The 15,212-nt window shown below is 45.9% G+C and overlaps 1 protein-coding gene across 5 annotated transcripts in view; it reads right to left on the reverse strand.

Annotated features, from left to right (window-relative positions):
- Positions 1-1,580: 1,580 nt before the first annotated feature.
- Positions 1,581-15,212, reverse strand: part of MTR (5-methyltetrahydrofolate-homocysteine methyltransferase) — a 107,910-nt gene continuing 94,278 nt past the window's right edge. For 3 of the 5 annotated variants that reach the window (XM_015437200.4, XM_005539704.5, XM_074038750.1), the window contains 6 exons: positions 12,880-13,035; positions 10,839-11,035; positions 7,382-7,582; positions 6,388-6,580; positions 4,809-4,921; positions 1,581-4,366 (listed from right to left, as the gene is read on the reverse strand). In XM_015437200.4, coding sequence (XP_015292686.3) covers positions 4,280-4,366; positions 4,809-4,921; positions 6,388-6,580; positions 7,382-7,582; positions 10,839-11,035; positions 12,880-13,035 — 947 coding nt within the window. In that variant the 3' untranslated portion in view covers positions 1,581-4,279. Of the gene's footprint in view, positions 4,367-4,808; positions 4,922-6,387; positions 7,030-7,381; positions 7,659-10,838; positions 11,036-12,879; positions 13,036-15,212 lie in introns of those variants that run through there. The other 2 variants (XR_012434146.1, XM_045391367.3) reach the window with 2 other exon arrangements.

Here is a 15,212-nt window from a genome sequence, read left to right on the forward strand (position 1 = left end):
AAACCAGGGCAGGCATAGAGATGAACTTAAGACCTATCTAGTGTGTAAAACCGCCAGGGCTTGAGAACCAACTAGATGTGAAGGTTGCGAAAAAGGTAAGTGTTATGGTCTGACGTATCCCCCAAATCATGTTGAAATGGAATCCCCAGGATGATGGTATTTGGAGATGGCATCTTTGGGAGGTCATTAGGTCATGAAGGTGGAGCCCTCATGAATGGGATTAGTGCCCTTATAAGAGAAGGCCAGAGAGCAAGCTTACCCTCCACCCACTGTGAGAACATGAGAAGCTGGCCGCTGCATCCCAGAAGAGGGCCCTCACCAGAACCCGGCCATGATGGCACATGATCTTGGACTTCCAGCCTCCTGAACTGTAAGAAATAAATGTCTGTTCTTTATAAGCCACCCAGTTTGCGGTATTCTGGTACAGCTGCAGGAGCTAAGACTGGAGGGGTCGGGGCAACTCCCAGGTTGATGGTGTTATTGACCGGCAGAAGAAATTCAGTCTCCCTGGAAGTTGGGTTAAAATAATTGTTTTTAAAGATTTCTGCACTATCTGCAACCCTCTGTACTTGTGCTTTACCCTCAGTATATAATCCCTTTTCTGTCTGAAACACTCTCAGTCCTACCTTTTCCTCCAATCTTATTTAACTGAGCCAAAAAATCTTCCACACCTCCCATTGTCTTCAACCTAGCAAAGCCGGCTGAGTCTGCCAACAGTCCCCACCATCCGGACGTTGCTCTTGAAGGACTCACTGTGAGAAGAGCCCTCAGCAATCCCATTCCCAGAGCTCTTCGCAGTACTGGGTTCTGCAGACATGCTTTGAAACGCTCTTCCTTGCTTTCTTGGCATTGCACTCTCCCTCCTGGCTTCCTCCAACCCACAACTGCTCCCCTGCTGGCTCCCCTCCTCCTCCTCCAGATTCTTTTCCTCATATGCTCCATAGGTGATACCACCGCACTGCAGCCTGACCTCCATCTCCACGTTGATGTCTCTCAATTCTAACTCCAGATATTATTTTTAAATTCCAAAGTCTAGTATCCAACTGCCCATATTCAGTCTAGTCCCATTGAATCTTTCTAAAACTCATCCTTTCTCCCATCCCCTGGCGCCTGTCTTAGCAAATGGTCCTGCCATCCACTCATTCCCCAAAGCCTGGTACCTGGGCACTGCTGGCAGCCACACGGATGCAGCACTCTCCCGCCCCTCACCTTTCCAGCTCCTGTTTACCCTAAGATGCTCTTCCTTTCCTTAAAAACTGTATTTGACGGCCGGGCGCGGTGGCTCAAGCCTGTAATCCCAGCACTTTGGGAGGCTGAGACGGGCGAATCACAAGGTCAGGAGATCGAGACCATCCTGGCTAACACGGTGAAACCCCGTCTCTACTAAAAAAAAATACAAAAAGCTAGCCAGGCGTGGTGGCGGGCACCTGTAGTCCCAGCTACTCGCTGAGGCTGGAGAGTAGTGTGGACCCAGGAGGTGGAGCTTGCCATGAGCTGAGATTCGGCCACTGCACTCCAGCTTGGGCGACAAAACTGTATTTGACGTGTACAAACACTAACTACAAAACCACCATACCAGATTTTAGCTTATCATTCCACTTTGCCTTTATTTTTTGTATTTAATATTAAGAACATATTTAATATGTACAAAACTCTTATCTATTAGTTATAAAGCATAATATATTAATAGTATATAGTAAACACTCGTAAGTCTACCAGGAGGAACCAGAACAGCCGCATAACTTGACATCTATCTATGTGCTCCTGTCCCTTCCACTTCCTCCTTCCGTGGGTAATTACTATGCTCAATTTTGGTTTATCATTGTTACCTTCTTTTTTTTTTTTAATAGCATAGTTTTATTGTATATGTATGCTTAGACTACATATTCTTTGGTTTTGCTTGTTTTTGAGCTCAATAAAAATAGTACACCACATGTGGTCTCTTTGAACTTGCTACTTTTCCTCAATATTTTCTGAGATTCATTCTTATTGTTAGCTACAGCTGTAGTTCACTCATTTCCACTACTGAATAATATCCCGTAGGATGAATATATATATATATCTAATTATTCACCTATTTTCCTGCAGAGAGACATACATTTCACTTTCTCCAGTTATGAACTATTATAAATACATTATATGAACATTCTTACCCATTCCTCCTAGGGGCCACATACAAGAGTTTGCTGGACGTACAGGTGGGAGTTGGAACTAAGATCATAAGGTCTGCAAATGTTCAAGTCTGTGAGGGAAAATTGTTTTTTAAAGCAGTGGTGCCTATTTACACATCCACAATGTTGTACAAGTCCCTACAGATCTAACACCTGGTATTGTCAGACCCAACTTTTGCAAATCTTATGGATATAAAATGGAATCTCACTGTGGTCCTAATTCGTATTTCCCTGACCACCAATGCTACAGAACATCTATTTATTTAAAAGCCCTATTTATTTCCTCTTGTGTAGTCTTCTCTATTTTTCTATTTTTTTTAAACAGGAATTCTCTATATTTGTGATTATGAATCCCGTGTCAGTTATTTGTATTATAAATGTCTTCTCAAGTTGTGGCTCACCTTCTCACTTCAAGTGTTTGCTTAATGTAAGTCTTTAGTTTTAACAGAATTCACTTAACCACCTTGTCATTTGTGATTACTACTTTATGTCTCAAGAGATTCTTTCCTGCCCTAAGGCTTTTTTCATCCAAACACTGACAATTTTTGCTTTCTGTATTAAAGCCCTTAACATATTTGGAACTTATCATTGGGTAAGGTGAGATAAATTAAAATTTCTTTTTTTCCCACATGAATAGTTCTGGGACTACTTAGGGAGTGATCCTTCCTGTCCCCACTGACCTGCCATGTCACCAGGTCATTTTGCAAAGGTCAACATATGCCTAGGCAAGTTTCTAGACCCTTATTTTGTTTCCCTGCTCATAACGCCTACCTCTGCACCACATGACACTGTCTTGACAATAAAACTTGGTATCACATAGGGTGCGTCTCCTCAATCTTTCCTTCATATGTAGAAGCATTTGGTAATTTTAAGTCCTTTGCTAATCCATATAAACTCCTGCTTGTTTCATTCAATAAAATCTGTTGGAATTTCCAATGAAAATGGTATTAAATCCATAGATCAATTTGGGGAGATCTGATACTTTTACAATCTTTAATATTCCTATTCATGAACAAAGATAGTTTCTCATTTGTTCCTCCCTTGCTTCTTCACCTTCATCCTTCAAATCTCAAATCAGGACTCCAACGCTACCTTCTCCTGAATATTTCCACCACCATCTTCAAGTAGGATGAGTGTATATTTTGCATGCAAATTTTTGAGATAACTGCAATCATCCAAGAAAAAGATGACATGGGTGAGTTTGAGGCTTGTTGCTTGAGTGGTGGCATCATTCTTCATTATTGAATACATTGAGAATTGGAGGGGAATAAGATGGTAAGAAAAGAGTGATGTTATGCTGCCCACCTGTCCAACTATGCACAGGATATCAAGAGCCCAGCTGAGAACCTGCTCAATCCTGAAAACAATTAGAAGATGTTAACAATCCTTAACAGTAACTGTCTCTCATTTCCTTTTTGTTTCCTCACGGGCACGGAAATATGAAATTATGGGAGGATGAAAATGCCCAGAGAGCATGGCTGCTTGACCACACTGGGGCAAACGGCTTCAGTGTTTCTGACAAGCAAGCAGTGAGAGCATGCCTTTTGCCAAAGGCAGTTCTGCAACCATTTAATCCAGCCTTTAGAAAATGAGGTCTTCCGAAGAAAACAGAGCTATACCTTCCCCGTCAGAATCCACTGTTATAACCACTTAGATTAAAATGCCCCATTTCTCACAGTATCGTTTTGTCACAGGGTCACACTTCTCTATTCAACACAGTTTCAGGCTTTTCTTCTAAGAGGAAAAAAAGAGGACTAAGTGGCCTCCTAGATTCCACTCTAAAAATAGAAAAAAGCAAGTTGACTTGCTTTGAAAGGCAGAAGACCTGTCTTCAGTCTGTCCCCATCTCAGAGGGACCAGGGAAACCACAGGAGCCCTGCTCACTGCTCTTCACGCAAGGTCCTGAAAACACAGCACCTGTTTTCCAGGCACTGTAGGAAGACCCTGCTCCTCTGCAAGGTTCCACTAAATAGTCTTCGAAAACCAGAAGCAGGGAAGTGTCAGCCAGATGCACACAGGATTTTTGTTGTTGTTATTTTTAAGGCACTCCAGGTTGTGTTTCCTTGAGGATCATCAAGAACAAAAAAGGCAAAAAAAAAAAAAAAAAGTTAGTCTGTATCGTATCCCAAAATGGGTCCAAGCCATTTCTCAACCTCAGCCACAGCCATGTTCTTCCTCAATGCATAATCCTCAACCTGCAAAAGATGAGAAGCATTTTATTAAACCAACGTGATAAGACTTTTGGAATAGAAGTTTCCATAAGATTTGCCGAAAAACATTAAGTACCTTCCATTTCTTGTCTTAATAGCAATCTACAGAGTTAAATGTAGATAGATATTTATTTACCAAGTTGCCTTATTCTCTGGGCAGAAAAACAACATGTAGTAAACATCTGATGCTTAGAAGCTGTGTGTGTGTGTGTGTGTGTGTGTGTGTGTGTGTGTGTGTGTGTGTGGTTTGCATGTAGAATTGGGGGCTACAATAGAAGTATTCTGCTGAAATCAAATTAAGACATTAACTGGAGTAAATTTCTTCATCCTTTTCCCTCACTTTATTCTCATTCACATTTAAAATGAAAGAGGTTCTAGAATTTCATTTGAACTAGGGAAGCCACATATAATGAAACAGCTAGCTTACCTGATCCCTGGAAATCTTCCCCACAGCAAAATATTTGGACTTCAAATTGGAGAAGTAGAGGCCTGAGACTGCAGAAGCAGGTGCCATTGCTAATGATTCTGTTAACCTAATGCCTAGAGAGAGCAACACGGGGAAAATGCTTATTGACTCAGTGTCTAGCACAGGGCCTGCAGCTGGCAGGCACTCAATGAACTCTTGTGGAACAAGTGAACCAAAGTGAACTCATGCCTTCTAGGTAGAAATATGACACAGCATGAAAGCTGTGATCAGACAAGTCTAGCAAATTCCTGCCATGTGAAGAAACAAATTCGGGACATGCAGATCTCCTCTAACCCAGGGGGACATGCCTAGGAACGACTCTATACTCCTACCTCCGGCCATCCCAGATCAGTTACAGGCACCCTGATTTTCTCCTAAGAATAGACCTTCTCAGGCAGGAACTCTATCCTCGGAGATGAGAACACCAGCTGAAGAGCCCTCTACGGGCTCTGTGCGGCCACTAGTACTAGGGATGACTGAGAGCGCCAGTGAACAAGGAGCCCACAACATTGTGAGAAAGAAGAGACCGTTTTCCTTGGGATCTGAGAGCTCAAACAGACCCTCAAGGATATCTATTCGAAGCCACTCGTTTTATGGACAAGGAAATAGAGCAACATGAAGGATGAGTGCTTTGCCAGGGTTGCCCAGCTAGCTTATGGCAGAAACAGGACTCAAACCCAGATCTCATGGCTCCTAGAGTTAATGTTGTTCCTGCTGAAGCAGATGCTGCACAGCTCATGGTTTCTCACTGAAATCTGGATGCCTTTATCAGCTTTGATGGCATGCTTTCTATTAATTCTGCTGAAAACTGTAAGCTTAGCCTGGGCCATCTCAACTACATCAACTCTGCAGTAATGACAGAACCAGCACATCAACATGACAATGTGCAGCCACAGAACCACAAGCAATTCAGCTCTGGGCACAGGACGCTGAGGGCGTGTGTTGGTGTCTGGGCCGTTGTCTCAGAAGGGCACATGCCAGCTTCTCATTTTCAGCTATTAGAATCAATCCACAGGCAAAACATAACAGAGAATTATGATTACAGATGAGTATAAATGTTAGTATCAGGGTAAAAGTAAAGAGAAGAGAGGGCTGAAGGGAAGGCTGGGCGCTCTGCAAGACCAGTGCCCAGGGACACTATCCATACGCAATGGGACAAGAGCGTGAAGCACGTGAGGTTACTGAGGGACAAAGGGTCGGTCTCTAAGGGAAGGATTAAAGACATGACCATGCCTGGGACAGGAAACTGGGGCAGGAGAGGCACGGGATGGTATATGTAAGCTAAACTCCCATCTGCTGTAGGCCAAGAGGAAATAATTTAAACTGAAATGTCTAAAACTGATGATGTAAGAACACTAATCAGTAATACTGAAATAAAATGCCAGAATAAATAGTTACAAGTGAAAAAGGACAGCATAAGGGACAATGTGATGAGAAGCCCTTCCATTTTAAAAACATGTTTAACCCTTAGTGCCATTATGTTGATAAGACTCTATCTACTGAAGAAGGATGACAGGAACCCACGCCTTCTGGCTCATACCCGTAGACTGCTCGATGTCCGCGAGTCTCCACATGGTGAGCTTCTCAGTGTGGTCGGGCTGGCTGGGGTAGCCGGGAGCCGGGCGGATGCCCTCGTACCGCAGCCTGCGCAGGTCTGCGACGTCCAGCTGCTCACTGCCACAGTAGGCCCACAGTTCTCGGCGAACCCTTTCATGGAGCTCTTCTGCAAAGGCCTTGGGACCCAGGGCACCAGGCATGCTTAGGCAGTGGTGGGGGCTCACGGCATCAGTGCAGCCTCCACCCCCTGAATCACAGCCATGAGGACAGCCTCCCTCATCTGGACCACAGCCAGGGGAAATTTGGCAAGAGGGAACAAGCTGGATTCTCTATTGGTCTGTACTTTCATTAGCTGCTCTGCAGCTCAATTTTGGCCTCAACCTGAGCTCTGAAGGACCATCCTTAATGACCTGAGGATTTTCTACCTTAAAACTTAACAATTTCCCTAAAGGTCAATCCAAAGCTCCACTGGCCAGAAAGAGCAGCTGGGACCATACAGCTGCTAGTTCCTCCACTGTTCACTGCAGGAGAAGGGAGAGGCTCTCCCCAGGGCCAAGGCTACCCCCATTTCATGCATAGGAAGATGAAGAATCTATAGATGACACCAGCATTACAATGAGGGGCTCTGAAATAAAAATTTGTTTTTAATTTTTTAGGGTACTGAGGAAAATGTCACATCACAACAAGCAGAGAGAGACAACAGAGATAAGGCAGAAGTAAAGGCTCTAAGAGCAACAGCCAACTATGGCACCATTCAAGGTTTTTCTTTGCCCCAAAGATAACGTACACAAGCAATCTGGGGATACATGATATTAAAATATGTGTAATGTTAGAGTCAGCAGCATCCAACTCAAGAAAAAAAAAAAAAAAAAAAGACACTGGTTCTAAGGGCCGATCAGTTTTCAGGCACCCACCCCAGGCTCCCTACCCTTCCTGGCCTCTGTCCTCAGCCCCTTGGCACTATGCCCCTGCCTTACCTCTGCCAGCCGGTCCCCCAGCGCCTTGACCATGATGCTGCTGTAGTCGTCACCGTCATCCTCATAGGCCTTGCTCAGCTCTTCCACCCCAAAGCAGGCAACGGCAAACAGGCCCAGGTAATCACGGATGCCAGAATGCAGAGGAGCAATGAAGTCTGAAAGGCAGTAGTATGGCTCCGTGCTGGCAGAGTCCTTCTCGGCCTTAAAACCAAGCAGTGTGCGGGGGCGCCATTAGCAAGAACGTGGCACCAGCATACCATGAGGAGCAATCAGGCAGCTTCAAATGAGAACAAGTTTCACAACACAATATATCCCCAGTACTTGGAATGGTGTCTGACACATAGTATTCAATAAATATTTGTAAGATAAACAAATGAAATGAGATTTTTAAAAATGTATGACATGACGTAACATAAACAGTCAAGACAGTAGCTCATTCGCTCATTCTCACACGGACCAAACATTCACTGAATGCCTTCAGGCACTGTGCTGACGTCACGGTTTTTGTTTTTTTTTTTAAGTTTGTCCCCAAGTGTTTTCAATTAAGTCCAGTAATATGTTTGAAAGAGATCCAATAAACAGAAGCGCCTCCACTCTGCATCAACTGAAGCAGTTCAAACAACACACTGCTGGGGTCAGCAATGCCCAGGCCACGTGCTGGCTGACGTGTGGGGTGGAGTCGGGGGTCATTCAGGAGCTGGCTGAGGACACTAGGGCCGGCCGGGCACCAAACCAAGAATTCAACAGGATTTGCTTCTGGATTCTCTCCACAGCCCTGGGGCCTATCCTCCCCCATTTTTCACCCTCAGCTGATAAGCAACTCTTCCCTGCAACTAAGGTAACAAATAAGGTCTTATACATATTTTAAAAATCAATAAATATTTGCTGAGAACGTAAACAGCTTATAACTAATACTCATTCAGTGGTTACCCTATGCCTGTTCTTGGCGCTTTATATGAATTACTATTTAACCCCTTCAGCCACCTTGTGACATAAGTGATACCATCAGCTCCATTTTACAGACCAGAAATCAGGGGCACAGGAAGCTTGATCAACTGGCCCAAGGCCAGACAGTGCAAGGGCCAGGGGGCTGGTACCACAACCCATGCTCCTGCATATATGGTACTGCTCAGGACTGATCAATTAATGAGTGGCCAACCAGACACTTCACAGCTCATTGCCCACGGTGGAAGCAAGTGCAGCTTCACTGACACAGGGCAGGAAATTGTTAAGTGCAGGCGAGGAGGTGTTTGGTAATGGCACACAGGAATGTCACAGAGCTTAGGGACAGCTGTGCATGGGGAAGCCGTTTTCCATGTACACTTGGCCCATCAATTATTCTTTGCTAACAAAGGCCAGAGGGGGACCCAACGCTTCCCTGCACCACAGGAGAGACAGATCACAGAGCCCCATGGTACCTTAGAAGAGACAGCAATCAGAGCCTACTCAGAAGAGCAGACTCCCAGAGTAATAAGGCACTGCCGCCAGAATGTTCCAGAGTGCACTGGAGGAAAGCCCCTCCTGAGAAATCACTACCTGGGTAGGTAATGTATGTGCCTGGCCCAGTTCCCCTCTCCAGAGGCTATTAAAAAGGTGAACTCTGAGAATTCATTCTATTAAATGCCCTAATATGTCACAGATTGCCTGGACATGAATGGTACTGGAAGTAAAAAGAGATCACAGAGGACACAGGACTTGAAAGATGAAAGACTGGGCTGGAGCAGAGGTTTCTGAACACAGTTATGTCTGTAAAAGAAAAGCCACAGATTCCCTCGTAAGCGGGGGCTGGAACTTAACATTAGAACCCCCAAACCTTGTATTCTGTGGTGTCGGAGACTGGGTGCATACAGTAAGGATTTACTGAGCCTGAGTGCATATGGTAAGGACGTAGCTGTCCTTGTTTAACTCTTCATGGTACTGTTTAAGGCCCCAAATTTAAGAATCCCTTCAGCTGTTGTTATGGTCAAAATTTCTATGATTATGAATTATATTGTGGTTGGGATTAAATTGCGCCACTATCTTTTGTGTTTGCTTGTTTTTTAGAGACAGGGTCTTGCTCTGTTGCCCAGGTTGGAGTACAGTGGCATGATCACTGGACTCAAGTGATCCTCCCGCCTCATCCTCCCGAGTAGCTGGCTGAAGGAGTGCAGGCACACACTCCCAATGCACGGCTCATTTTAAAATTTGTTTTGTAGAGGCAGGGTCTTGCCGTCTTGCCCGGGCTGGTCTCACACTTCTGGGCTCAAGCAATGCTCCCACCTCGGCCTCTCAAAGTGCTGGGATTACAGGTGTGAGCCACTGTGTCCAGCCAACACTATTATTTTTGAATGACTGAAAATGGCAGTAAAACAAATAATAATTTACTGCAAATTATTAAAAATGTTAATGACTGGCGAATTCTGGCTCCAATTCTTGATTAAGACACTCTTTTTTACAGCAGCTAAAGGGACATGCATATGATATCTGCCTTTTCAAAGGTGGCGGGGATGAGAGAGAAGTTGCTGGAAGAGTCTGTTCTCACCACTCAAAAGAAAAGAAGTCAGCACAGTCAAAGAACAGCCCCTAGGGGTGTGTACAGGCTGGGCTCTCCCCTCTCTACTGGGGGACTCAGCACAATCTCTAGCAGCCTTCATCTTCTCCTCTGTAAAACAGAAACTTAATCTGCCTAACACGGCTGTATGGAAATTAAAAGGATGACCATCAAGCATCTTACTACGCACCTGGCACCCGCTGTACATTCTGCAAATGCTTGTTTCCACTCGTCTTCCCCTTTCAAGGGGAACCACCTGACAGTCTGTTTTAATAATATGCACAGATGTTAACCAATATTTTTGAACAAGTGAGTGTTCTCTTTCCTCAGAAGCTCAGAAGACTGAGATCCTGACGTGTGACCACCTGAGACAGTAGCAGTGGTCCTCGTCCATCCATGGAACACGACGTGAAATGCCTCACTCCTGCTGAGTGGCCCTGCCTCTGGCACCCATGCCTCTGGCACCCATGCCTCTGACACCCATGCCCCGACACCCATGCCTCTGGCACCCATGCCCCGGCACCCATGCCTCTGGCACCCATGCCCCGGCACCCATGCCTCTGGCACCCATGCCTCTGACACCCATGCCTCTGGCACCCATGCCTCTGACACCCATGCCCCGACACCCATGCCTCTGGCACCCATGCCCCGACACCCATGCCTCTGGCACCCATGCCTCGGCACCCATGCCTCTGGCACCCATGCCTCTGACACCCATGCCCCGGCACCCATGCCTCTGGCACCCATGCCTCTGGCACCCATGGTGGTGCCTTCGCTCCCCGGTCCTCACAGATGGCTTGGGCTTAGGCGTGTGACTGGTCATCTGGGAGGAGGTGAAGCAGACTCTCATTTATGCAAAGCTATTTTGTTTAGTGCTTAAACTCACAAGTGAAAGCAGCGTGCTGGCTGTCAGTATACCGCCCATACCTGTTGCCTTAACCCATAGAAGGTGGCTATGGGCTCTGCAGCCTGGGGCACGGCACTCTCTGTGTACAGGTGAATGTCGTCTTGGATACTCTGTGCTGGCCAGAACCCAACCACACCCCGGGCTTGGAGTTTCTTTTGATTAATCAGTGTGTTCAGCATATTTTGGGCATCATCATAGACTTTTTTGGCCTCTTCACCTATTAGAAAAACATAATTAGAATCCACTTAAAGATGCCGAAAATAACCATCAAACAATGCTTCTTTTAAAAGCCATTACCCCTCCTCAGACACCTTCCCTCTTCAGGCTTCTCCATTTTCCTCAAATGCTTTCTGGTGTTTGCCATTGACCCAGCTTAAAGTGGAACAGCCAGGGTTTTGTGGTTCCTGCTAAGTGCAGCTCCCACAGTCTGCTTCTCCCAGTTCAAGCCACTGAAGTTTTCCACTGGACAAAAAGCAGAGAGACAAAGCTGGGGGTCCCCAAAGCATTCTGTCAGAGGGGACGAGAAAAAGCAGGCCAGATTCCTCACTCGCTGACGTTCCTCGTGCATGTACAGCTCCACCGACTTCACAGTGACCTCTGGGAGACATGACCCGTGCCTCATATTCTGTGGTGCTTTTAATCCCAACCACAATATAATTCATAACAATTGATATTTTGAACATAACAACATCTGAAGGGATTCTTATATTTGGGGCCTTAAACAGTACCATGAAGTGTTAAAAAAAGGACAGCTACATCCTTACCATATGCATCCAGCCTCAGTAAATTGTTACTGTATGCATCCAGGCTCAGACACCACGGAATACAAGGCACGGTGCATACAAGGCACAGGCCTTGTCCCCTAGAGGTCACTGTGAAGTCAGTGGAATTGTATATGAACAGGGAACGTCAGTGGTAAGGGGTGAAGTATGGCCCAAACCCTCACACGTGCCTTCAGTGCTCCACCTGGCTGGCCTGCTCCCGGACCTGCAGTGCGAGCCAGGCTCCTAGGACACCCTCTCGGTTTCTGTTGTCTGTGAGACTGGGCCATCCTGCCCATGGTGAGAAGCCTGCCCTACGGCCCCTGGACAGCTCACCTGTCCAGGTGCAGGCAGCACATTGAGAAGCCCCTTGCCCACCATTCAGGGGCAGGCAGCACATTGAGAAGCCCCTTGCCCACCATCACGTTCCTGGCTACCTGAGAGCTCCTGAGTCTCAGCATCCTAACACCTACACCCAGGCCCACCCCCCATGGGAAACTTGGCAATAATTTGGTTTCTAGGCTCCTCTCAGCCCTAATCCCATGCTTCTGTGAGCCTACCCCTCCCTATTGCTCTGATCTGGCTACTACCTGATCCTTTGAATGGCTTTGCATTTGGATTCTGTGTCTCTGTTGGTGGATTTTGGGATGAGGCTAGAAGTGAGAAGTGGGGGGTAGTAATTTATCACCTCACCTACTTCTCTAGTTTACACCCCAAATTCCCATTCCCTCCCCAATGCTCCAAGCACAATGGGCTCCTTGCAATTCCCCAAACAGGCACATGTGCCTATGCCTTCTCACACTGTCTCCTCTACCTGGAATGTCCTCTTCTTCAACACCATATCACATCCACAGTCCCAGCCACGGCAACTCCCACTGAATCCTCAAAAACAGTTCAAACACCACCTCGTCCAGGAAGCCTGCCCTGACCACCCAGTCTGAGCTCTGTCTCCTCTTGTGTCCACAGGAGCCCAGGCAGGGCCCATTACTATTGGCTGTGCCAGCTAGTCGGGTGCTAGACGGCAGGGATTTTGTTGTCTTCCATTCATCCCTAGTGCCCAACAAGTAACTGACGTCAATAAACATGTATTAAAAGAATAAAGTAGATACCAAATTTAGCTGATACAATAAGGACCAATCTAGCAGTTTGAAAACATTAAAAAGTTGGGCAGGTGAGCAATATGAAAGCAGCTGTAATCTGCACAATCCAAATCTGCTGCTCCTCACCGATTCTGGTCTTCAAAGTCACAATCCTACATCTTGAACATCACAGGCAGAAAGGAAGGACATACTGCACTAACCTACTGTTTTGTCATTAAATATCTTGGGGAAGCCTCGATTCGGGTACTTGCCCCGGAGCTGCCAGACATCAAAGAAAGGCTTCCAGTCAATGTAGTCCACCAGCTTCTGCAGGTCATAGTCTTCAAAGACCTGGGTCCCAATAAACGTGGGCTTCACTACAGGAGAGAAATATGGTTGTCAATGCTGATGCTGGCACCCTGCCTGATGGAGGCCTCCCTGCCAGCTCCTCACTGCTCTGCCAACTCCCACGCTCTGCCTCCCTCCTGTCACCCGTAGGAGTTGTTTTACAAAGAGGGGAACTTTAAATTATCGTGGAGAAGGAGTAATTCTGCACTGAGTCTTAAATAAAACTATTCTTCACATGCAGCTGACTACACCACCCTTGGAAACTGTTCCCTCAACCCTTGCATCCCCACCCCCCACCCAAGAAGGAAAGACAAGACGGGTTAATCCTCACTTATACAAATGAAGACAAGGTGAACGTGAAGAACACTCCAGAGAGACATGGAGAGTAAGCCACTTATGTAAAGTTTCAAAACCGGAAACAATTATCTAGATTGCCTACTGATACATATGCCCAGTCAAAATACAGGCAAATGAAGTCCCAAATTCAGGACTGCTGTGCTTTCTGCAGGGGCGGAAGGGACACATGTGGGACTTCCCATACATATTCTTCAATACATAATCCTCCACTCTGCCAAGCACGTGTGTAGCACAGATGTATGAGCAAGGAAAAGCTGATTTATTACCTTGGAAATATGGATTCAATTAATATAACCTCTGTTCACTCTGTATTGTTTCATTTTTAAAAAATCAGATGGTAGGTTATGTCTTAAGCTGGCTAGTAGGTAAACATGGATGTTAATATATTGTTCTTCATACCTCCTGATGAGTCTAAAATATATCATAATTTAAATAATGGTGAAGACTTCAGAGACAGATGGTGCTGCTGGGCTTTCTGGGGCAGGCAGAGCAGCACTGCCACCTGCCCTCCAGCCCATGGTGTGGTCTGCACCTCGGACTCCGGTCTGACATGGCAGGATCAGGCTGGAATGTAAGGTGTTGGCCCCACTGCCATTATCTGAGCCTTCCTGTCTCTCTACTTTCTGATTTGTAACCAGGGATCGGAGAACTTCCTACTCTACTAATCTCAGGGGCTCTGGGAGAACACAGAAGCTTCTATTTTTCTCTCATTTGACTTCTTAATTCTGTCTGGAAATCTCTACCTTTTCATACTTGTTCACAGTAGCCTTTTCCCATTTGTTCCTCATCATCCTTCTACTACACAGGACATTCCCTTCTTTGGAAATATCCTATTATGTTGGTTTGTTGGCAATAAAGTCTTTATGGTCCCCTTAGTAGAGAAACTAAAAGGAATCTACAGATAGACCCTTGATTCAAGTGTCCTCTCACCTGGGAAGGCAGCGAGAACGTGCTGCCGCAGAGCCACTATGGACTCTCTCTTGACCAACCTTGTCTTCCAGAGTTTAAGAAATGTTTGAGGTTTTACCATCAGGGCCTTAAAAGAAGACCCTCTTTTATCTCCTATCAACTTCCTGCAACTACCCTAAGACAGGCTGTCCTCAGGTATATTTCAGAGGGCCAGGCCTCAAGGCCCCATGGCCCTCGGGCAGCAGGACGGGCCCTGCAGTAGCCCCATGCCAGAGGTTAAAGCGGCCACTAAAAAAGCATCCCAACTGCTGCCAGGTGCTATGGCCTTGGGAGCGTATTTCCAGCAAAATATGTTTTGGATGTTTGACTTGATCCAAACAGACTTGCCCTTGTGTTATTATTCCAATTTCACAGGGAAAGATACAGAGCAAATAATCGGAGCCTGAACTATATATAGCAATTTATAGTTTTTCAAAGGTTTTCAGAGAGTATTTTACCCTTACAACATTTCCAAAAAGTAACTCCTTTTTTCACACGGTAGAAACTGTCAAATGTGAAAGCAAGCTGCTCAAGGTCACTCCGTGAGTCAGAGCCAAGAGCCACATTGGGATGAGAACCCCGGCCTCCCGGCTCCCAATATGGCATTCTTTCCACCAAACCACGCTGAACTCAGCAGGGATGAAATTAGAACCAAGCACACCTACATTTCCAATTTAATCCGCTCAACTCTGCCAAGCATGTGTAGAACACAGATGTCGTGAGCAATGAAAGCTGATTTGAGGCATTACCTTGGAAATATGGATTCAATTAATATAACCCCTGCTCACTCTGTCTTGGTTTTGCATTTGTGTCTCACGCCTCTCTGCGCCTGTCAAAACATCTTACATGTTTTATTCCCTTGTGAACACCTATATGAGGCAAGAAAGGTGGCTAGAAATTG

This window comes from Macaca fascicularis, chromosome 1, assembly GCF_037993035.2.
Source record: "Macaca fascicularis isolate 582-1 chromosome 1, T2T-MFA8v1.1".
NCBI lineage: Eukaryota > Metazoa > Chordata > Mammalia > Primates > Cercopithecidae > Macaca > Macaca fascicularis.